The 23,336-nt window shown below is 41.9% G+C and overlaps 1 protein-coding gene across 1 annotated transcript in view; it reads left to right on the top strand.

The window, feature by feature from the left end:
- PPP2R5D (protein phosphatase 2 regulatory subunit B'delta) overlaps window positions 1–23,336 on the top strand; it is a 45,328-nt gene that overhangs the window by 7,508 nt on the left and 14,484 nt on the right. Inside the window, exons 3-10 of the mRNA XM_054984430.1 lie at window positions 9,457–9,658; window positions 11,714–11,913; window positions 12,283–12,393; window positions 17,603–17,695; window positions 18,997–19,127; window positions 20,921–20,980; window positions 21,286–21,394; window positions 22,021–22,074. Of these exons, the coding sequence (XP_054840405.1) occupies window positions 9,457–9,658; window positions 11,714–11,913; window positions 12,283–12,393; window positions 17,603–17,695; window positions 18,997–19,127; window positions 20,921–20,980; window positions 21,286–21,394; window positions 22,021–22,074 (960 nt within the window). The remainder of the gene's footprint in view (window positions 1–9,456; window positions 9,659–11,713; window positions 11,914–12,282; window positions 12,394–17,602; window positions 17,696–18,996; window positions 19,128–20,920; window positions 20,981–21,285; window positions 21,395–22,020; window positions 22,075–23,336) is intronic.

Raw genomic sequence — 23,336 nt, 5'->3', positions numbered from 1 at the left:
AACTTGGTCATCACCACAACAAAAAGCTAACTTCCAATATTCAATTAAATTGAGCTTTTTAAACCTATACCTCAAACTTTACTCCTCTCCAGTTTCTCATAATTTTGTTATAACTTTTAAAATCTCAGTTTCATTGGATATTGGATCTAGTGTAGAAAGCTACTGGTTAAGAAATCAGTTTATCTACCACCACTGAACATGAAGTTAACATGTAAACAGGCAATGACAAGAACTTCATTCATTTGCATTTTTATGTCATACAACAGAACATACTTCTACTGAGGATCCCTGAGAGAAAACATTGGGCTCCACAATGAAATTTCTGGGTGCTATGGTGACTTGGCACCGGGGCTTTGTTGAACCCAGATGTATAAGAGCTTGTTTATTGTTTAAATATTAATAATTTTGACAACAATTAATATGCTGTAATGTGTTATAACATAATTTCTATCCTAATAATAAGAGCTTTCTTTCTCTAACTTCTGTGCCCTTTTAGAGATTGGGGGCACCAACAACTCCTGTCTTCTTTGGGTTTAAAGACCTGTCTTCTTAAATGGAATTCTGATCATAAATCTGAGCAGAAACAGTCCTCTGAGACAATTCACATAAGGTGCAACATTCCTTGCAGTCTCTTTTCCATGTCATATCTCCAGCTGCCAAATGTTCCACTCCTTGATCTGCAAAAACAGGCTATTTACTTAAGCTGGCAGACTTGCTGTCTTTGGCAAAAACCAATTTCAGGTTTTGTCCAAAACATCTTGCCTCTCTTCCTATGTGAAGAACATAGTAAAAAAAAAAACCAGAATAATTTAATGGTTAGTGTGTCAGACTGGGAACTGGGAGTTCCATTTTAAATCCCCACTCTGCCAAGGACACATGAATTTGCCTTATACCCAGTCAGGCCACTGGTCTGTCAAAGTCAGTATTGTCTAATCTGACTGACTGTGGCTCTCCAGGTTCTCAGGTAGAGAAGGTCTTTCACATTACCCATTACCATATCTTCAGATGGAGATGTCAGAGATTGAGCTTGGGGACCTTCTGCATGCAAAGCAGGGGCTCTACCACTGAGCCAAGTCCTCTCCCGTAGAGCTCACGGGTGACCTTGGGCCAGTCACAGAGTTGTTGCAAGGATAAAGTAGATGAAAGCCACTTTGGATCCCCTTTGGGAGAAGTGGAGGAGGCAGCTTGTTGAATCTAAAAGACAACAGTCACAGTCAGCAACCCCACACGAATAGAGATGGTTTGCTGGACTTTACAGCTTCCGACTGTGGCACCAGTTGTTTGCATGCCCCAATAGGGTTGCCAGCTCTAAGGTGGGAAATTTCTGGAGATTTGGGAGTGAAGTCTGAGGTTTGGGGAAGGGAGGGACTTCAGCAGAGCATAATGCCATAGAGGCAGGCCACCCCCAAAGCAGCCATTTTCTTCAGGGAAACTGATCACTATGGCCTGGGGATCAGGTGTAATTCTGGGAGATTTCCAGCCCCTACCTGGAGGCTGGCAACCCTCTGTACTTCTAAAGTTAGTGTGTCTAGGAAAAGGGTAGCCTAGAATCCGTCCCTCTTGCATGCTATTTTTCTGTGTGCAGCAAGGGGGGTATGGCAATATTTGATTCCTTTTCATCTCGACCTACAGTCCCCCAAGAGATTGGCTCTAATTTCTATTAAAATGTTATCTCCATCCTACATGCTGCAAGTAGAGATGTCTCCTGTTCCTTCCCTCACAAGAGGGCTGGAGGGTCTTGCAAGGTTTTGGGGTTTGTTTGTTTACAGCGGCTGGAAGGAAAGGAGAAACCTGTGGTGCTGCAGGACAACTTTCTACCCTAAAACACTTCTCCACCATCTCCTCAGCCCCAATTTCTTATCTCCTCTGATACAGCTTACTTGGAATCCATGATGTAACAATTTAAAATATGAAGAAGCCTAAAATGGCACGCTTTAAATTCTGGGTTGCCTGTTTGCTTATACTTATTATTTGCTTTATTGTTTTCAAAGCTACAGGGTGAAGGGAGTAAGAGCATACACCTCTTCAAAATCAAGTGGGACTGGAGTTCTAAGCCAGCAAACCTTGTATAAACTCATTTCTCAGGTGCATTGAGTTAGATTCAGGAACTTTTAAAACTACGTTTGCTGCACTAAAATATTCTGATCTCTTTTAGGTGAAATATTAAGAAGTAGCATTTGGGATCCCTCAGCCCTGATCATAGGCGTGGTTTTCATGATTTTTTAAAACCCAGGAATCCTCCAGAGGAGACGCTGCTTCATGTTTTTATTTTTTAGGCTGTTTAAAAAACAACATCCCAACTAATGGGGGTTGATACAGTGTTTCTCTCCTTTTTAAATCTAGTCCATTCAGGTTTCTGGAAAGGATGCGTTGAAAAGCGGCACTGGCCCTCTTCAGACTTATAATGAAGGGACTATGGCAAGATCCTGTTAATATGCAATAGGCAGGACTGTGCGCTGGCAAGACTCCCCGATGTCCTTGTATGAGAGGAGGGGAACAAGTGTTAGGAAGGGGGAGAAGGGGAGCACATTTCAGCTGTCTTTGGAAGGTATTGTCTTCTGTTATTCCCACAGTATTTTTCTGGTCCATGGCAGCTGTATGCCTCCCCATTTCTTCTTTCTTATAGCTATCCTCCATTCCATTTGTCCCTCCCTCCACCCAGCCTGACACATCACGTGGACTTTCAAATGCCTTTTCTTTTTCCCCAGTGGGAAGGACACATGCCTGCGGGAAGAGTTTCTCTCTTTTAAAAGCTCTTTATTGCAATTAACCTACAAGTTGCTAAGGGTTGGATTTGCAAGGCAAGAAATGAGCCTTTAGCTACTGGAGGGAATCCAGTGGAAGTTCTGCCAGCCTCAGTCGCTTAGCTTGTATTGCAAAAGGAGGCCGGTATTCAGAAGTAGCCCCAGTACTGGTCATTCTTCTGCATTTGGAGCTTCTTTTCTTTGAAACCTCTTTGTGTCCTGTGAAATCCCAGCTCTTTCTTTTGGTATATTTGTTTATACCAGCAGCAGTTTAATCTTCCTTGCTTCCTTGTTTGCCAGGCTTCTGGAGAGTGCACTGTGTGGTTTGTGCAGCAATCCCTGCATGGACTTATCCCGTTGCATCACTTTTTCTGTCTGTGCCTTGATCTTGGTGGCCTTATCTGTTCTGCAGGATTCAGTTATCAGAGATTTGTTTATGCTTGGCAGCTGTACTCTCTCTGCTTTGATAATCTCTACTTCCCAGCCTTCTTATTTTTTTTAAAAAAATTACAGTTAAAACTTGTGCATTGCTAACCTCTTAAATTCCTTCAAAAAGATACTCTAGCTTGGAGTTTGAAGCTCTGAAGCAAGGGAGTTTCAGAGTTGCAGAAATTGCTTGCAGAAATCATAATTGGTTTACCAATTTGTCAGAATTCTCTTGGTGTCTTTTGGGTGGATGATAGATCCTGGAATGTTCCTAATTAGTGTTTAGGCTGCAGCACAGCCAAGAAGACTTCAGCACAAGGGAAATAAAAACAGCTGAAAAGAACAGTGCCCTGACCTGGATGGCCTAGGCTCACCTGGTTACAAGAGATCTCTGAAGTTAAGCAAGGTTGGCATTGGTCAATATTTGGATGGGACACCAACAAGGAACTCCAAGGTTGTAATACAGAGGCAGGCAATGGCAAACCACCTGTGAACATCTCTTGTCTTGAAAACCCTATCGTGGGGGGGATCACCATATGTTGGCTGCAACTTAACAGTCCTTTCCACCAACAACAAGAACACTATCTGATGGTTGTGGTGGGGGAGAAAAAAGGAAGCCTGCAATGTAGTAAAGGCAATGTAAGAATAGCCTTACACTTCCAGAACAGCAGAATTTGAGTCCATTGGTACCTTAAAGACCAACAAGATTTCAAAGTATAAACTTTCACAACGAGTCAAAGCTCCCTTCTTCACATACCTTTCTTCAGCTCCTTACCTGAAGCTATCTTGCAGTTCTAGAAGCTCGGGAGACTTTGATCCAATGCAAAGGCAAAGTCTTTGCCAATAGAGCAGAGTACAGCGATACAGCACTTAACCAAATATCAGCCATCTGCATTCACAGTGCAGTCTTTGGAGTCCATTAGTCCAATTCTGCAGGCTGTTCTATATGAGCAGGAGACCCTTGCAAAGATCTGTTCATCCTCTAGTTCGACTTACGCTCTGATGCGTTTGGAATTCTGATTGTGGTTTAGGATAAACTGAAAGCTGAGAATCACACATACAATACAATAATATTCTCCTTTTCTGCAATTTTGTTTCATCTACTTATTCTTTTTTGCAGTTGACATGACCCATCATATATAAGTGTTGCAGGCTACCTAACTTTTTGTAGCAAACAAGAATTGCCATACACTCAGGACTGACTTGCATGCATTTATTACTAATTTCTTTGCAACTGATGGGTTGGATCCAGCCAGTTTTTTCACTCGGTCTCACATAATCCCCCTCAGTTTAACCCCGTCCTACATGCTTTTTGTAGGTCCCATGATTTTTTGTAGTCAAAGGGGTCAAACTGTCTCCTCCTTATTACTTTAATGGAAAAGCTGGTTGGATCCCATTAGATAAATCTCAGATGATTGTGTCAGCTACTTTCATTAAAAAGTTGTGTTTTGAGTTTGTTGACTGATATAAAAGACCTGCTGGTGGTGGCTGATTTGCAAATACAAATGTGTTGTAATTGCTCAATGCAAGAGGCTAAGTCTTAGATCAGGAGAGTCTCACAGGTTGCTTGGGTGCTGTCAGTTGCTTGCCAGTTATTGCAGAGTAGCTCATGCATCCCCTGGAAGATCCAAGAAAAGAGCATACAAAGCCTGCTCTAGGCTTTTCTTTTTTAAAATGTTTCTGGTTCATAGGATTTTTCTATGTGCTTCTTAGCTGAGAGCTTAATTTCTGATGCTGTTCCTAGACCATGTTCTGTTTCTAGGACAGAACTAAACTTGGTAATATGGCAGGGGTGTGTGGGAAAGTAGCTTGGGATGTATTTCGTTACTCAGAAGTTGCTATCATTAAAGAAAGGGCTGGCAATCCCTGACTTAGATGCTATCTAGCTCAAGTGGGGTGGCATTTGCAAAGGTAAACTTCATTCTTCCACTGTAGCCTGTGTCACCTCTTGAAACTGCCACTGAGGACCATCTGAGAAAAGCTGGGGGGGGCATCTTCAGTAGTAGGGGGAATCAGTTACCTCTGCCCATGAACCACTCCACATTGAGCAAAAGATGCTAATAATTTAGGCAATCGTTAAAGTGTTCTCTCTTACAAAGGATCCTAGTCAGTTTTTAAGACCTGAGTTCTGTAATTCAGAAATGTTACAAAACAGAAAAAACCAGACTTCTCAGAAGAGACTAAATAAATGGAAAAGCAAGGTCTTAAAAAGAAAGAGGGGAAAGCATATATAACAGCTATCTTTGGATTACAACACAGATTACAATGCAATTATGGTGCAAAAGTCAGAAACTGTCCTGCACTCTGCAGGCTAGCCGGGTCTGAGCTCCTCTGAAGCAGGGTGGATAAAAATCAATGATTTTTTTTAAAAAATCAAAAAAATCGGATTTTTTTTATTTAAATCGGATTTTTTTAAATAAAATGCTTTTTGAGGAAAATATATTACCATCCAAAGGTTATTCCATCATGAAATAAAGATTAGTTTTTAATTATGTAGAATAAGGCTGTATATGTTTAATTTTTTTGGTAAATAAATTCCATTAATCCATTCACAATGCCATGCTCTTCCAGAGGTTTTTGTAAGATTATTTGGCAGTTTCTCTGCCTACAAGATATTATCACAGATGCTTGGTTTTGCAGTTCTCAAAACTGAATTTGTGTCAGCTCAGCAGAGATCACATGCCTCTTCTTCACAGCAAAAATGTTATAACATGAACAGAGTTGAGAAAAAGACCTTAATCCTGTTGTTCTACAAACCTATGAAGACAGAATCAACCCCTCCAGTGCTAAGTTTCAAGAAGTTCAGTGAATAGAAACAATATTTTTCTGATTGTTTGGAGTGGAATAGATCTGCACAAGAAGAAACTAAGTGTGAGGAGGGAGGGGCAAGCAGTACAAAATGAAAGTGAAACTTTTTGAGCACAATACTGCACAAGTCTTTGGATCTTTTGTGTGTATGACCTGAGGTTTATCACATTCTTTCCTTGGAGGAAAAAACCTATAATGGCAGCAGGCCGTAAAAGAGACCCAGTTTGGGAATACTTTAATGAAGTTCCTTTACCTATCGGTAAGGCAGGCATCTACTTGCATATTAAAGTTATACCAGCAAGAATTAGTCTTTATGTAGAAAACTATGATTTAAATCAAGCCTTAACGACTAGTGATTTAAATCATGATTTAAATCAGTTTGATTTAAATCAAATCCACCCTGCTCTGAAGTAAGGCCACTGGCTTGGCTAGCAAGATTTAGGAGCGTAGACTAGAGCTTGGTGCTGTAACACAGGGCTTGCACCTCTTGATCCAGCAAAGCAGCCTTTACAAGCCTCAGCCTAAATAGGCTAAGAGATAATCTGGCTCAGCTGCATCTGCTGGCAAGTGTTGAGGCTCCTGAGACTGAGCTGTGCTTTGGCCAGAATCCTGCAAAGCAGCACTTCTCTCAGCACTGTTCTGGGTCCAGGGTGGGATTGTGTGCTTCCAGTCTGGCACTGCCTCCTTTGTTCTGTCTCAGCCTGAGTCTTCCACCAACACCGCTCTTGTGGAGTGAGAAGGGGTCCTGAGAGGCTGCAGGCCTGGGTTCACATCTGGGCTGCGGGAATCCTAGTGGTTATCTCCAATACCTCTGCAGTTTCAGGCCCTCCCTGACCTTGCTGGCCCTCTTCGTTTCCTGGCCTTGGCTGCTCTTCCTCCTTCACTGGGCTGGTCAGAGAGGGTCATGTCAGAAACAGGGACAGCTTCTCAAATTCTCAGTAGAAGTAATGAGCATACAATTTGAGGAGGATTGACAGTACCGAACTTCAAATTGTATCATCAAGCAGCAGTGTTTGTTTGAATAACAGATTGGATCACAAATCCAAGCAGCAGGCAAATCAGATTGGAGAAAGCATATGCTAAAGAAGGTATCCACGATTATTTATGGACAAAGAAATCATGCAAATCCATCCAAAAACAAGATGGGAACCATATTATAAGGACTGGATTGCTTAAAATATGGTTCCAATGCAGAAATAGATTGAGCCCACCAATTTCCCCACTGATGTCGCCAATTAACACCTACTATGATGCAGCAGTGAGAAACAGAATTGATCAACTCAGTTACAAATCAATGATAGACAAAGAAGGAAATATAAAAACCTGGCAAGAAATCCAGGCTCAAGGCAAAAACATTCCATGGCTGACATCAGCAAATAGTATCAAGATTGAAGGATCAGATTCTCAAAGAAAGCAGCAGGCTAAGAGCAAAAACATAATTTGAATTATTAATATCTGGAGACTTGTCGCATCTTTTGGGGAAGATTTATACAATGCTACTGCAATACCATACAGGAATGGAGCAAATCAAGACTTGTATGATAAAATTGATGCAAAATGTTGGGGAAACTATTCTGATGGACTTATGAGAAAATTTCTGGACTAAGGACATAAAATTTACAGACTGTCAGTTATTGAGAGAAAATTGGTATAAAATGTTCTTTAGATGGTATATTATTCCCAGAGCCATTGCAAGAATCAGTAAGGGTTACAGAATATGGACACATCATTTTACCATATGTGGTGGACTTGTAAGGAATCACAAAAATTTTGGATAAAGATACACAAAGAGATGCAAAAGATTCTCAAACTCAGATTTGAACTAAATACAAAAAGTATGCTCTTAAATATTTTACCAATTAATGTGAGAAAAGAACAAGGAGATCTCTTCCGTTACATGGTGACGGCAGCAATAGTACTATTTACAGCAAAATGGAAAACTAATGCCTGTCTAGGACTTCCAGAATGGAGAGATATGATTAATGAATACAATTCAATGGCTAAATTGACTACCTATTTACATAATAGACGGTTAAATGAATTTTGGAAAAAATGGAAGGATCTTTTTGAATATTTAGCTATAATTAATTGATATAGGAGTTCAGAGGGAAAGAGGGAAGAAGAGAGAAAAAGAAATGTTATGTATTCAGGCTAAGGGAAGTCAAATATGCAATGTTCTTCTTTATTAGATGAAAGAAGTTTAAGTGTATTGTCTGTTTAACTCCCCAAACTATTATAGATGTATTGCTTACATACTTATTGTTTGTATAAGATTGTATAAGTTTCAATTTTAATGTCTAATCTAGAATCTGTATAATCTTTTTGCTATGCATTTACTATATTTTCTTTTAAATAAAATTCTTTATAAAAAACATTATAATTTTTTTTTATGAGCCTGATAGATGCTTATGTGTGTCCTCAAAGTCCGTGACTAAAAGTGAGACAGCTTTAAAAGTTTTTTTTCCCCTTTCTTTTGCCATTGATGTTGTAGTGGATGAAATTTTCATAGAGTCACACTTCAAGTCCACCAGTGAATGTCTGTAGGGAGTTGCTTGGATCACCAGTTAGTTGCAATGCCTGCTGTTGATAAAATATAATCAAGTTGCTAGATCTAATCAGAATTGCAGAGAGTTAGAACTAGTGGAACATTTCTGTTGGCAGAACAATTGCCAATTTCTCCCTCCTGCAGCAATCTTTCTGCTGATCCTAGGTTGCTCCCTGTCCCACAGAAGCAGCAGTTTGAAGAGCATTTTGATCTGCAGTGAGGGGGGGGGGGTGAGGAGAAATACCATTCTGCTGACAGATTCTTTATGTTGGTTGAGATTTTGTATGAGATCCAGTTTATAATATAAACCAGCGTTTCCCAACCTATGGGTCACGATCCAAAAATGGGTCATGAAGCCTCTGAAAGTGGGTCGCAGGCCAGCCATCTCTAAGGGCAGCTCCAGCCTTTTGTACTCGTCTCTTCCTCTCCGCTTCTTCCTTGCCAGCTTCTCCCATTCTTGCCTCTCCCTTCGTCTTTGAAACAATGTTAAATCCTCCAGAAAGTCCTGCTTAGAATTCCTCCGTTAAAGTAATAAGATTTTTATTAAGGTGATTATTTGCATTTGCTGCATGCTGTTTCTGGATAGCACATTTTATTCCATTGTATAGGCTGATGAATTGTGTGAAGTAGGGTTGGTGCAAAGGTACTCACACCAGTGTTGTAATCAAATGTGACCATATATGGCAGAGATTCCCAGGTAGCCTGTTGGGGAATTTTCACTGTGTCCTTCCCCCAGGGGATTTGCTTCCATATTGAGACGAACAGATGGGTACCGAAGCAAACCAAATTCCTGTGGTAGATAGTTGGTGAACCTTTGGAAATTACGCTTTTATTGTTTGGGCAGATAAAGTTTAATCTGCAGCAAACCAGATGCTTGTCTAGTGCATGATAAAGCGTAGATCACAATTTATTTTTGTTCTTTTTTCACTTCAGGTCCAGCAGCAGCAGCAGCAGCAGCAACAGCAACAGCAAACCTCGAATAAGCGTCCCAGCAACAGTACCCCACCACCGACACAACTGAATAAGATCAAGTATTCAGGGGGACCCCAGATTGTAAAGAAGGAGCGAAGGCAGAGCTCTTCTCGCTTCAACTTGAGCAAAAACCGGGAACTTCAAAAGCTCCCTGCCCTTAAAGGTGAGAATGGATTTCCATGCATTTGAGCTAGGCAAGTAGCAGCTAGTTAATTCGTATGCCGACAATGGAGGATTTTTTTAGGTGGGTAGCCATGTTGGTCTGCATTAGAACAGCAGAATTTGAGTCCATTAGTACTTTAGAGAACAACAAGAATTCCAGGGTATAAACGTTGGAGAGTCAGAGTTCCCTTCTTCAGAGAATTTCTAAAGGTACAAGAAGAGGTTGATTCAGCGGTGAGTCATGCTGACTTAAATAACTGCAGTGCTGAATGGAAAGTAACTGCTAAGTATGGGAGGGCATCGTGTCTTGCTCTGCTGTTCTCTTAAAATAGTTAATCTTCCCAACGAACAGCCTTTTGCTTGTTATTTTATTTTAGTTCAAACTTGTAATGTTTTAATTATGACTATAAGCTGCCTAGAACCAAGAGGAAAAGCAGAGTATAAATATTTCAGTTAATTAATAAATACGTTGGAGAGCCCACTCCTTCACAGCCAAGGAATGATATCGTAGTTGTTGTATTGTGTTTGCAAGACACTGAAGGTTGTCTGTTTAAAATGATTTGCACCAGCATCACAATTTGGCCTTTTTTGAAAATGTATCAGGCTGATCTGATTTAGCATTGTCCAAATCCTGTCCTGCCTTTCTTAATATTAATAACATGTCTAGCTGCTTTTTACCTCTCCATGTTGCCCAAAGTTCTTATGCTGGTTTCTAGAACGTTGACCTGCATTGCTAATGGTAGGGAGGGGGCACAAAGTATCAGACTCAGTTGGACAAGTGGAAGCTGTACACGAGCATGTACCCAAAGAATTTTACGGCAGATTAAAGCAAACAGGATTAAAGAACTGGATGGTTACTCTTCTGAATCTCAGATGTAATTCGGTAAAGCATCCATTTTTTGAAGTCAGGCATTTGCTATGGAGATGGAATTTAAGCAGCTTGCCAGATGGGCAGGCTGTTCATAACTCAAAGGACAACATAACAGAAGGCATGGAGACGGAATGAAAAGGAGGACATTTGGGTGGCTGGTGTTGGAAACAGGTTGGACTACATGAACTCTTGTGGACTAACAGGAAAGCTCTTACAGTAAGGAGACAAATGATGCTGCTAGATAGTAATAGTACTTATACTGTGCTTCTCCTGAATTCAAAGCATTTCTTACATTTTTTCCCCATCAGTAATTGTTACAACTCCCTTGTAATGATAAGCTAGTAGAAATAGAGCCAGCATGGCATAATAGTTAATGTGTCAGATGAAGAATATTGTAAGCTGCTATTTATTTGTTTAGGTACTTATACCTGAGTTTTCTCCCCTAATGGGGCTGTGAAGTGGCTTACAGTATTGTTCTTCTTTCTTCCATTTTATCCTCACAACAACCCTGTTAGGAAGGTTAGGCTGAGTGTGTGTGAGTGGCCCAAGGTCACTGGCAAGGTTTTATAGCAGGGTGGGCATCAAACCAGGCTCTCCCAGGTCTTTATTTGCTACCCTATTCACTACAACACACTGGCTATCTATAGGTCTCCATCAGGGAGAAAAGTAGGATATAAATGAATGTCTGTTTGAAAACGCACTGAGGCTGAGAGATTTCCTAATGTCACTCAGTGGTGTATAGCTGAGCAGAGATAATCCTTCTGATTACTGTATTAACTTTCAGTGAGTTGTGCAGAACAATGGAAACCTAAAAGGGATAGAATGAAAGAGTAGGGAGGAGCCATATTAGAATAATTATGGGTGAACAGTTGTCATTTCTGAATTTTTATTTTCACTATTTTTATTTTGGTTGAATTGTATTTTTATTTGTAAACTGATTGGAGTGGTTTTGAAAAATATTGTAAATAAACCATTTTGTTTCTATAATCAATCTCAAACCTCTCTTCCACCATGGAATTCAAGGTGGGCTTATGCAAGGTTCCCAAGAAAGGGTTCCTGTCCCCACAGAGAGGCCAGATTCAGTCTGCTAATTCTCAGCCATTGGCCTTCGGATATTGGCATCTAACTTATCAGTCATGGCAGAGGCGTGTTGACCCTGACAGTTGCCCGTTTTGCCTCCCTCAGATGCACCACCTCATGAAAGGGAAGAGCTCTTCATACAGAAGCTGCGACAATGCTGCGTTCTCTTTGACTTTGTCTCAGACCCACTCAGTGACTTGAAGTTCAAAGAGGTGAAGCGAGCAGGTCTCAATGAAATGGTAGAGTACATCACGCACAATCGGGATGTTGTGACAGAGGCCATTTACCCTGAAGCTGTTATCATGGTAAGGCTGACCTGAACTGTGGTTGTGTAGTCTTCTTGGGGAGCTGGAGAAAGTTAGCATCTTGAATGAATGTCAGCTGGCCTGCTAGTAGCAGTCAATTGTTGTCAGTCTGAAGATAACAGGTGTTGATTAGTTTGAGATGTGGATGCAGAATTGTACCTAGAATATAGATCAGTGGAGGAGTGCTTGTCTCATTTAGACCTGTAGGGATTGGGGTTTTGCACGTGCCTTCTCTTTTTTTGGCTTCGCGAGTAGGGGGTGCTGGTAAGGACACTTAAGACACATCAGGCTTGTGCTATGTTCCTTAGACAGAAATGACCAAAGCACTGGTTGAACAGAGGCACTCAGCTTTCTTATCACATCTGTCAGTTTTCAGTGAATCTGTTCCGCACGCTTCCTCCATCGTCAAATCCAACGGGAGCAGAGTTTGACCCTGAAGAAGATGAACCCACGCTAGAAGCTGCTTGGCCACATCTCCAGGTAAGGGCAAGGTAGTTGGATGGGCAAGGTCTATAAAATTCCCACCCCAGTGGGTAGGAGAGATTACAATTTCCTGACAATGCTGCTTGGCTGAAAGAGGGGGGAGATGACTGCAACCACCTGGCCATGTCTATAAGCAAAAGCTCTTAGGATGCTAAAAGAGGAAGCAATAGCAAGGATGCTGGATTTTTCATGGAGAAGCTTCAGTTTGCAAGCCCCACCAAATGCTGCCTTTTAGCCTTCCTGTTTTCTGAGATCCTTGGGTGGGGGGAGGATAGGAGGTGAGCTCTTTAGAGCCCTCCATCACCTGAGCATCATGATCTCAGATTCTTTTCAAGTAAACTCGCCTAAGATCAGACTCTCAGTTCCTTTGTGATGGGGTGGAATTGCTATTCAAGCCAGTATGCAAATGTAAGTCTTTAATCATTGAATTAAGCCCCTGCTGAGATGAATTGCCTACATTTTCTGTTCAGTTCTTTCTCAGAGATCCTGTGACATGTTTGTTTTCCTGCTGGCTAGGGAAGGAAAGATAAAAGCTTTCTCGAGAGACATAATTTTCAGCTCTTACCCCCCTGTGTCAATCAGCACAAGCATCTATGATACTACATTCTACCCCACTACTATTAAACTATATGCTGCACCAATGACTATCTTATCCCCATTCTGTCATAATTCTCATAATATAATCTCCTTTATATTCTTTGAATATCTGTTGCATATAAGCCATTTGGTTTCCTAAAAATTATTCTTTTTGAAATATTTTCAAATATTAGAATTAGAGAGCTTTGGAGGCCGTGTCTGGATGGGTGGCACAGAGCAGGCTAAAGTTGAATCCCGCGAAGACGGAAGTCCTGTACTTGGGCCGTGGGCTGTTGGAGGAGGGGATCCATCTCTCAGCCTTTGTGGGGGCACCACTTGTGCCCGTACCATCGGTCAGGAGTTTGGGCGTGATCCTGGATTCCTCCTTATCTATGGAGGCTCAGATGGCGATGGTTGCCCGTGCTGCTTTTTTCCATCTTCAGCAGGCCAGGCAGCTAGCCCCCTATCTCTCAGCTCAGGACCTAACGACTGATCCGTGCAACAGTCACCTCCAGGTTGGATTACTGTAACTCGCTCTACACAGGGCTGCCCTTGGGTATGATCCGGAGACTACAGCAGATCCAGAATGCTGCTGCACGTGTTTTGACGGGTGTTCCTTATAGGACACACATTACACCAATTCTGCAGCAGCCCCACTGACTCCCCATGGAATTCCAGATTCTGTTCAAGGTGCTGGTTTTGACCTATAAAACCCTAAACGGACTGGGTCTAGCATACCTAAGGGATCGCCCCATATGTGCCCTGGAGAACGCTCCGATCAGTTAGAAAACATCTGCTGGTGGTCCCTGGCCCCAGGGAGGCTCGGTTGGCCTCAACCAGGGCCAGGGCCTGTTCGGTCTTGGCCCCAACCTGGTCGAACTCTCTGTCTGAGGACACCTGGGCCCATCAGGATCTTCTATCATTTCGGCGGGCCTGTAAGACGGAGATGTTTCAACAGACGTGTGGTTGAGGCCAGCATGAGATCCTCACTGAGCCTCCCACCAGCCTCCCACTAAGTGTGGGGTTATACAGTGTCCACCGACCGGCTGCCCAACTTGTGGGTACAGCACAGGGCTATGTAGTGCCCATTTGTTAGCTGACCCACATATTTTATTTTATTTATTTTATTTATTTATATTTCAATTTATATACCGCCCATCCCCAGGGGCTCTGGGCGGTGAACAGTTTAAAATCAATAAAAACAAGAAAACAACAATACTAAAATCAATATACAAAACAATAATAAAATAAATTAACCAAGTGCAATGGTGGGGAGAACCCATGTTGGCCTCCCACCTTCAGGGGGGGGGCCCTGAAGGTGGGAGGCCGACATGGGTTGCAGTACATTATCTGTCCGCTTCCCTCCCCCTGTATGCTGATGGGCATGCATCTGGAATTGACCCCATCTTGGGACAGTTGTTATCTGTTTATTGATTTTATGATGAACTGTTGTTTTATGAATTGTTTTTTATTATTTGTATTATATTTTTATAACTGCTGTACCTCGCTCTGAGACCGCTTGTGGGAAGGGCGGGTTAGAAATGTTGTTGTTGTTGTTGTTGTTGTTGTCGTCGTCGTCGTCGTTGTCGTTGTTAATAATAATAATAATAATAATAATAATAATAATAATAATAATAGAAACTTCTAGTTAACCAGCAAACTTAGCTAACTAGCAGTTTTTGTTGCTGTTCATTAGTGTATATTAAACTGTTCAGATAGGATTTTTTAATAAATGTTCATCTGGCTAAAGTTTATTTTTAGCTAGCTGCCTGTAATTAATTGTGATTTTTAAAAAATGGCTTTAAGAATATAAGAAAAACTCCTGGACCAGATCTATATCAATCTACATCTTTCAGTGAAATCCTAAGCAGAGTTATTTCATTCTAAGCCCATTGAAGTCAATGGGCTTAGACTAGAGTAACTCTGCTTAGGATTTCACTGTTAGTCTGGCAACCTGTTTTTCCTCCTGTGATCAACCAGATACTTCTTGTAAGTCCTCAAGCAGGGAATGAATGCAAAAGCCTCTTCCTGCTGCTGCCCCTCCCCCCTCCACTGGTACATGTCTCTAATCATGGAGGTTTCATTTAGGTATCATGGCCTTTTATAGCTCTATCTTCCAGAATTTTGTTTAGTCATTTTTAAAGCTATATACAGTGTAGTTCTAAGCAGAGTTGTACTCTTCAAAGCCCATTGACTTCAGTGGATTTAGAAAGATGTGACTCTGCCTATGACTGCTTTACTAAGTTAGTGGCCCTATATACATCTTGTGGCAGTGACTTCCAGAAACTAATTATATATTGTATGATGCAAACAGTCTTTTACAATCTTGCTGCCTGAGACTATAAATAAATATGTTGAGAGAATGAAATTGTTGGGTATAGTCCATTGTTGGGGGATTTTTGAGTGTTTTAAAACAGAAAGATAATATAGGAACTTTTTTTAAAAAACGCAAGCATAAAAGCAGTAATAGCTCAGGCTTGTAAGCAGCCAATTGGCAGCCAAGCAGATATCTTTATAATGGCTATCACTTAGGTCCGTTTTTAATTTTATATATTTTAAAATTATGGGCTAGTAGTCTCTTGCCTTGAAAACTCCAGCAGGGGTCTTCATAGGTCTGTTGCAGCTTAACAGCAGTTCACACACACACGCACAGACGCACACACAGACGCACACACTCACGCACAGACGCACAGAGTAGACTTACCTGCAAGAGTAGCTGGAATTACTCTTCATTTGTCTTTGCCATCCTTTTGACAGTGTTTTTCTGGAGCTTTCCAAATTCTCTACATTAGGGGGTCACCAGCTTGGTGCCATGGTGCCTGATGACACCTTTACTGGCACCTGCCAAGTGTTTTTAGAAAATGGATGGGACCAAGTAGGGCTCTTCCCCAGCAGGGCTTCTGAACTCCCTCAGATTTTCAGGGAATCCGCTCCTGACTGTCTCCTCAAGATCCCTGCAAATTTCAGGAGGATTGGACCCCTGAACAAGCTGCCCCCAGCCACTCTCCATTGTTTCCTATGGAGGAAATGTTTCCAAGGCTTTTAAACTTTGTTGCTATTCCCCCCCCCCGGAATTCTCTGGTTCGACATTACTTATTGTCAGAGTGTCAGAGAATCCCAGTATTGAACCAGAGAATCCCAGTGTTGAATTAGCAATTCTCAATGTCAAACCAGAGAATCCTGTAGAGAATCTTTTTTACTAAAAGTTGGCCTGTGGCGCTTTTGGAGCTCAGGCAGGAAGAAGGGGCAGAATGGGATGGGAATCCACTCTGCCTGCTGCCTCCTCCTCTGCCCCACCAGCCTTGGCTCCAGCTCCAAACCTTGGTTGCGCCTCCATTTGCATTGCTGCTTGCCCTCTCACTGCCACTGCCCTTTCGCTCGCTGCTGTGGCTGTGGGCTGCCTGCAGTGGCTACCTACAGCTCCTTGCTGCAGCTAGATAATCTAGCCCTGCAGATTTTGTTTCCAGATCAGATCTGGGGGGTTTAACTTGAGGAACTGGCAATTATGCTGAATTGGCATAAATCCAGCTTTTTTCTTAGTTCCCAGAGCCAAATCACACATCCTTAGTTGTGCCCATCACCCTTTATCAGAATTCCAAAGGTACCCACAAGGTTAAAAAGGTTGAAACCCCTTATTTTACATACTTGAGCCCTGTAGCTGACAAAATAGGTGCTGATCCCTATAAATGTTTTGGTCCCTATAAATGTTTTGGTCTTTAAGATTCTGCACAGATCTTTTGTTGTTTTTTTGCTGTAACAAACTAATGTTGCTACCCTAGAATTTTGCATTTTTAATGCTGTGTGTGCATTTTATTGCACATTTAAGATTTAGGTCAGGCTGTTTCATTTTCTAGCTTCCATGTGCTGAGAGTTGCTGTTGATACCAGTCGAATGATGCACAAAATCCTCTGTTGGCATAGGTCTCTTGGGTATATATTGGTTAGCAGAGTTTTTAAAAATTTATCATGCAGGATCTCCCAAAATAAGGAAGCTGCTGATTCTTTGCAGAAGTGATGGATGTATATAATTTTAATAGGCTGGTAAAGCTCTTGCTAATCACAGATCCAAAACTATGCACGCCCAAGGCAGTAGGAATGTGTGGGCCAGTGGCATGATTTCTGGCCTCTAATGATTGACTTTGAGGAACAAAAACATGTCCGTGGCTTAGAAAAATGCCCATACTGTGAACTGAGGGAAACACACATCTATGTAACACCAAGTGGAGGGGTTGGTGATTGGCCCCACTTTAGAGCTTGAGCAAGGAAGAGCTCACATCTTCCCAAGCAATCACCCATATCATTTTAGATAGATGTCTGAGAAACAGATGTTTCATGCTGCTTGATAAGCAATGCGTGGTCATAAGTTTTCAGCAAGCACAGTTAACTTTTGTGCTACAAAACACAATCCAGAGCTTCTGCTGGACAGATCAGAACCACCCGTCAGTAGAAATGGCTTAATGCTTGTAGTTGTAAGATTATTGATTTGAGAGCCAAAATCAGGTCCGCTGCATAGTTGTGTGCCTTGGCAAAATGGCATCACTATCAGTTAGGAACTGCATATATGACAGCTATAATTTTCTTGTACTTACATCAGAATCCTTTTTTTTTGCCTTTTCCTTTTCCTTCCTTAGTTGGTGTATGAATTTTTCCTGAGATTCCTGGAATCACCAGACTTCCAACCAAATGTAGCCAAGAAGTATATTGACCAGAAGTTTGTATTGTCGGTAAGTAGCTTCATTTTATCTTGACTTAGCCATGGGCTTTTTTGAAATTTGAGCATTGAAAGATTCTGTCTGGGGACACCCCCCCCCCACACACACACTTCCCACTTTACACTGTAGTTGAAAAAGGTCATAATGGATGAGCTTTTTGAAAAGCAAGTCCAAAGCTCCCCTGAGAACCTGTAAGATCTGTGGAGTGAAAAGTAACATTGTTAGAGAGGCTTAGTGCACCTTGCTTCTTGATTATACCTGTTCTATTACTTTTAAAATTCATTTTAACAAATAGCTGACATACAAAGTCTCATGGGCTCACATGCTTTCTTTTTGTTTTTATTTTGTTTACTTTATATCCTGTCTTTCTCACTGAGAATCAAGGAGGATTAAGGAACATAAAACCAATGCAGTCAAACAGCATAAGACCATCCAATGAGCAATGCAATAGGACTAGGATTACAGAATTAGAAAGCTGTGTGAACAACAAACTGACTAAAGCAAGCTATACCATAAACAATGCAAAAGGTGGATTACAAAGGTAGAAGACAATGTAGTAAAAACAAGAAAACTCCTACAATAAACGTAAACATTACAATAGACTACAATCCTATTCCATTATAAAAACAGCCTCCTGAACTGTAGAGGAGTTAGCCGTGTTAGTCTGTGGTAGCAAAATCAAAAAGAGTCCAGTAGCACCTTTAAGACTAACCAATTTTATTGTAGCATAAGCTTTCGAGAATCAAGTTCTCTTCGTCAGATGCCTGAACTGTTGCATTCTACTACAGTGCCAGTTATTAAAATGTCCTCATGATCATTTCTGTTTTGCACATTCTGTGAAATGATAGAAGTGTGAAAGCCTTCCTGACCTCCTCCATCTGCCGCCCACCGTTGTTGTTAAATGAACTAGCACAAAACTAAGAATCCTTGCTTTCCTATAGAGGCAAATTGGCCTATATAAGAAGCAGGGCATTCTAGACATTTACTCCAGAACTTTGAAATTCCCTCTTGTGAGCAATACTTTGGTGTCCTCTTTGCTGACTTTTTGCAAACATGTAGCATGTATTTTTTTCAGATCTTTGGCAGGTAAGATTTATCATTCATATCACTGATTTTCGGTTGACCTTCTGTTGTTCTGCTTTAATCTTTTCACTGTGTTTTTCCCCGTACAACATATGATTTTTGAATGTGCTTGGAAATCTTGATGAAAAGCAGTGTGTGTATTTTGTAACTGAATAAATAAACATGAAGAGAAAACTGTCTCTTGGATGCACCCTTGATGGAAATGTCTGGCTTAATTCCTCCTTGTACAGTTGCTGGACCTGTTTGACAGTGAAGATCCTAGAGAGCGAGACTTTCTGAAGACCATTTTGCATAGGATTTATGGGAAGTTCTTGGGCCTCCGAGCATATATAAGGCGGCAGATCAACAATATATTTTACAGGTAATACCATTTACACATAATGGTGAATCCATTGTGAGTACTTGCACTTAGAAGATCCTATCCTGGCTAAAGGGGCTTGATTAATTTTCCTTGCAGACCCATTTAGCCTTGTAGTGAATTAATGGTCATCAAAGGCGCGGCCATCGTTAAGGGAAATCAGGGAATGTAATCTTGAAGTATGATATTTCCAAAGCATTCCCTAAAAGCCAAGAATGAACAGCAATTGCTTTACTGTCCGGTTTCCTTGTGGTTTATTTGTCAAAATGTCCCCTATTGGACACAGAAGAGAAAGCCAGACGAGTAGATGGTCTTGAGGAGTAATCGAACGACCTCCTGTAAAAGACTCCCTGGCCCTTCCTGTATACAAAGTTTTGAGATTACAAAGATGGTAGCCTCTTCCCTTTATAATATTTCTTCCTAATTCATGAGGAATCATCAAACAGGGCAGTGTGGGCAATCTGTGTTTCACATTTTGCAAAGACACATGTATTACGGAGAGGAAGGTGGAAGTGTATGGATAGTACCAGGTCAAAAGCAGGACTCCTAGAAGTCTGGTTGCATTGGTTAAGAGCCCTGCAGAATTCCCCTGCCTTCTTTATTTAAATTTTATTTATCCATTTATTTAAAACATTTCTATGCTGCCTTTCCATCCAAATACAGTTCCCAAGGTGGCAAACATTAAAATATTTTGGCATTTAAAATAAATTATATATAAAATAATTAAATACATATAACACCACAATCACAGAGGAGGGCCAATAACAGTTATTGTCGGTATGCCAAACAAACAGAAAAGGCTTCTTCTGCTGGCAATGATAGAGGGAGACAAATGAATATCTCTGGGGAACGAGTTCCATAGTTTGGGCACCATGACCAAGAAGGCCTTTTCTTGGTTTGCTACCCATTTAGCTTCAGATGGGGCACCCAAAGCAGGGCCTCTAAAGATGACTGGAATGGATAGGTAGGTTCATATGGAAGAAGGCAGTCTTTAAGATATACTGGCCAAAGCCATATAAGGCTTTAAAGGTCAGTACCAGCACCTTAAACTGGGGTCAATAGCAAACGGAGAGCTAATGAAGGTAGAAAAAGACTAGAGTGATATGGTCCCTACAACCCAGTCCACTCAGCATTCTAGCCTCAGTTTTCCGTACCAGCTGTAGCTTCCAGACAGTCTTCAAGGGAAGTCTCATATAGAGTGCATTGTAGTAATCTAATCTGGATATTACCAGGGCATGCACCACAGTGATCTTCCTTGGCCCTTCCTGCCAAGGAAGGGCTGCAGCTTGCTCACTAGCCGAAGCTGGTGATAGGCACTGCTGGCTGCTGTTGCCATCTGTTATCTAACAGAAGGCCCATGTCCAGGAGCACTCCCAAGTTACGAACCTGCTCCTTTAGTGGGAGTGCAACCCCATCCAGAAAAAGAGAGATGCCACTTCCTGGTTCAAACCATCCCCCACTAGTATCACCTCCATTTTGTTGGATGAAGTTTCAGTTTGTTAGCCCTCATCCATTCCAAAACTGCCTCCAGGAACTTTTTCATGATATATCCACATCTGCATATTGGTGGTAATTCTCTGGATGACCTGTCCCAATGTCTTTCCCCTTTCCCTGGTAATAACTGAATCCCTCTTAGAAATATCTAGATTTATTTAGTACCCCCAACACTTCCCTGGAATAGGATATGAGCTCTCTTTTTTTTTTTTGCTTCTTACTATATTAGAGCACATGTCCACAGGGAATCGGAATTTCAGGAGCCCGCATTCTGTGCTTGACACTGACTTCTCTCTAATCAGGTTTATCTATGAGACAGAGCACCATAATGGAATTGCAGAGCTGCTAGAGATTTTAGGCAGGTAAGAGCATCTGTACTCTTCCCATTTTTTGTAGAAATTTCCTTGACACGGATGGGTGATTATTGCTCAGGCAGTTATACGGGATTTCCATTCGGCCCCCCCCCAAAAGGCTACTAAGTTTCTTCCAAGAAAATATGCTACAGATGGCAAGAATGAGTCCCTGGGAGCTCTGCAGATGTTTCCTGCAGGATTTCCTGATGGGGGCAATACCAACAGGGGCTTAGGAACAGATTTGTTCCTGCTTCATGCTTATATGTACAATCTGGGAATTATGGATGTTTATCAGTTCTCTTCCTTCTCCTCAGTATAATCAATGGATTTGCTTTACCTCTGAAGGAAGAGCACAAGATGTTCCTCATCCGGGTTTTATTACCATTACACAAAGTGAAATCTCTGAGTGTCTACCACCCACAGGTAAGGGGTTCATTTAGTGAACATATCAAACTTACTGTGTGTCCAGGATTGGCAAACCAATTTGGCCCTGTTTACTTGGATTTGCTCTTGAAAGTGCTGCTTCTGAGTATTTCAAACAGTAAGGTTCCATGCTAGGTTCAATTGGAGCTCTGTCTGTAGTACTTGCTTTTGGTGTGTCTAGCATGATCTCCCATGCTTTCTTGTTAACTTGCCAGATTCACACTTGAATTAGTGTGTGGACATTGCTGGCTTAAACGTCAGCCCTTTCTTGTTAAAGACTTTAAAAAAATGGTTGTTGCTACATAGTTGTCTACAGTGACTTCGGAGAACAGTAATGATGACTTGCACCTAGGGGTTAGATTCCCGCTAGCCCATTCTGCTAATGGCAGTGCCTTCCCACAGTGTCAGAAGCCTTCCACGAGGCAAGGGCGGGAGCCTTTTGCATCCAGGAAAGGCTCCTTGCTCCAAAGGAAGGCACCACCATTAGTTGGCCCAGACCACAGGAGAGGACGTCGGCCCTGCTGGATCAGACCAGTGGCCATCTAGTCTAGCATCCTGTCTCACAGTGGCCAATCAGCAGGGTACCAGAACCTGAAAATTCTGACTGTGTTATGTTCTTCCTGCAGTTGGCATATTGTGTTGTGCAGTTTCTGGAAAAAGACAGCAGCCTGACTGAACCAGTAAGTGTTCCTTCATGATCATCCATCACTGGGATTACTTCTTCAAGGGGTTCATCTCTTCTACATAGTTGTTAACCATCACATATTATATACTGATATAGTGGCAAATGTATCTTGATTTTGTACTAGAATATGTTCAGGCCGGAGGCCTTAATTTAGACCTGGAGAGTTTGATCTCCGATTGGTTCCTGAAGTCAGTAGCACAAACTTGATCCTGATGTGCAGCAAGCAGAAGGCAGCACTTGATTGATCCAACAAAAGCTGATCTGGATCTGGCTAGTCTAGGGACTTCATACTGCCTGCCAGTTGCAAGGGCCATTCTGTGATAGCAGCCCACTAGGTTGGGTCCCCATCTCAGACCATGAAGTTTCTGGATCCAGCTTTAGGGTCTACGAGAGTAAGGTAGCGATGGACTTATAAAATCATTAGCACTGGGTTCTGCAAACATGTACAAGTCCTCTGGCAAGTCAAGAGCTGCTCAGTCCTTGGTTAACATTAGCCTTTTCTGCAGGGGTGATCCAGATGGGCTTGGAATTGGTTCATGTGGAGACTTATCACCAGATGGTTATTCTCAGGCAGCTAAGTTTATTGGGGCGAGATGCTCTTTCTTGAGACTGTGCCCTAGTTGGGTGATAGTAGTACTTTTTCCATCAGTTTACCCCATGGGGCTAGAGCAGTGTTTAAAGGTCTGTAACTGGGGCCCAAACTAGCTGTTACATGTACCACATGATCACCACCATTACTTGCAGCAGGTTTTTCATAGGAAGTCAATTTTGAATCAACACAAGGGCCAGGTAGATAAGGACCAGGGAGAGAAGGGGCTTCAGCATTCCCTCCTACACAGTTTTCGTGACCTGAAATAACCTTGGGGGGGGGGGTGCTACTTGCCCCATCGGGCTACACTTGCACTGAATACTTGCACATGCAGGACCTCTCCCCTTTGGGACATAACACCCCTCAGGGCCATTTCAAGCTGGGGAAAAAAGCATGAAGAAGAAGGCTGGAATCCTGCGGTTCTTCAGAATGGCGTCCTCATGGGGAACTTGCAGCTGCTGTCCTGACTGATGGTGTGGACAGAAGCCATGGGGAAACTGTTCCCACTGTGCTGGTGTCATTTTTACAGGGCACCTGTGCCACTGACAAGGTGTATGGGGAATGCATGGTTGCCATGAGAAAGCATATGACAGATGTTCTCATCATTGTGTTTGCAGCATTCATAAGCTTTATTGTGCAGCAAGATGAAAACCTGTAATCCATTCCCC

Source organism: Eublepharis macularius, chromosome 1 (genome assembly GCF_028583425.1).
Source record: "Eublepharis macularius isolate TG4126 chromosome 1, MPM_Emac_v1.0, whole genome shotgun sequence".
Lineage (NCBI taxonomy): Eukaryota > Metazoa > Chordata > Lepidosauria > Squamata > Eublepharidae > Eublepharis > Eublepharis macularius.
Note: the sequence above shows the minus strand (reverse complement) of the source record. Positions and strands in the feature narration are given on the sequence as shown.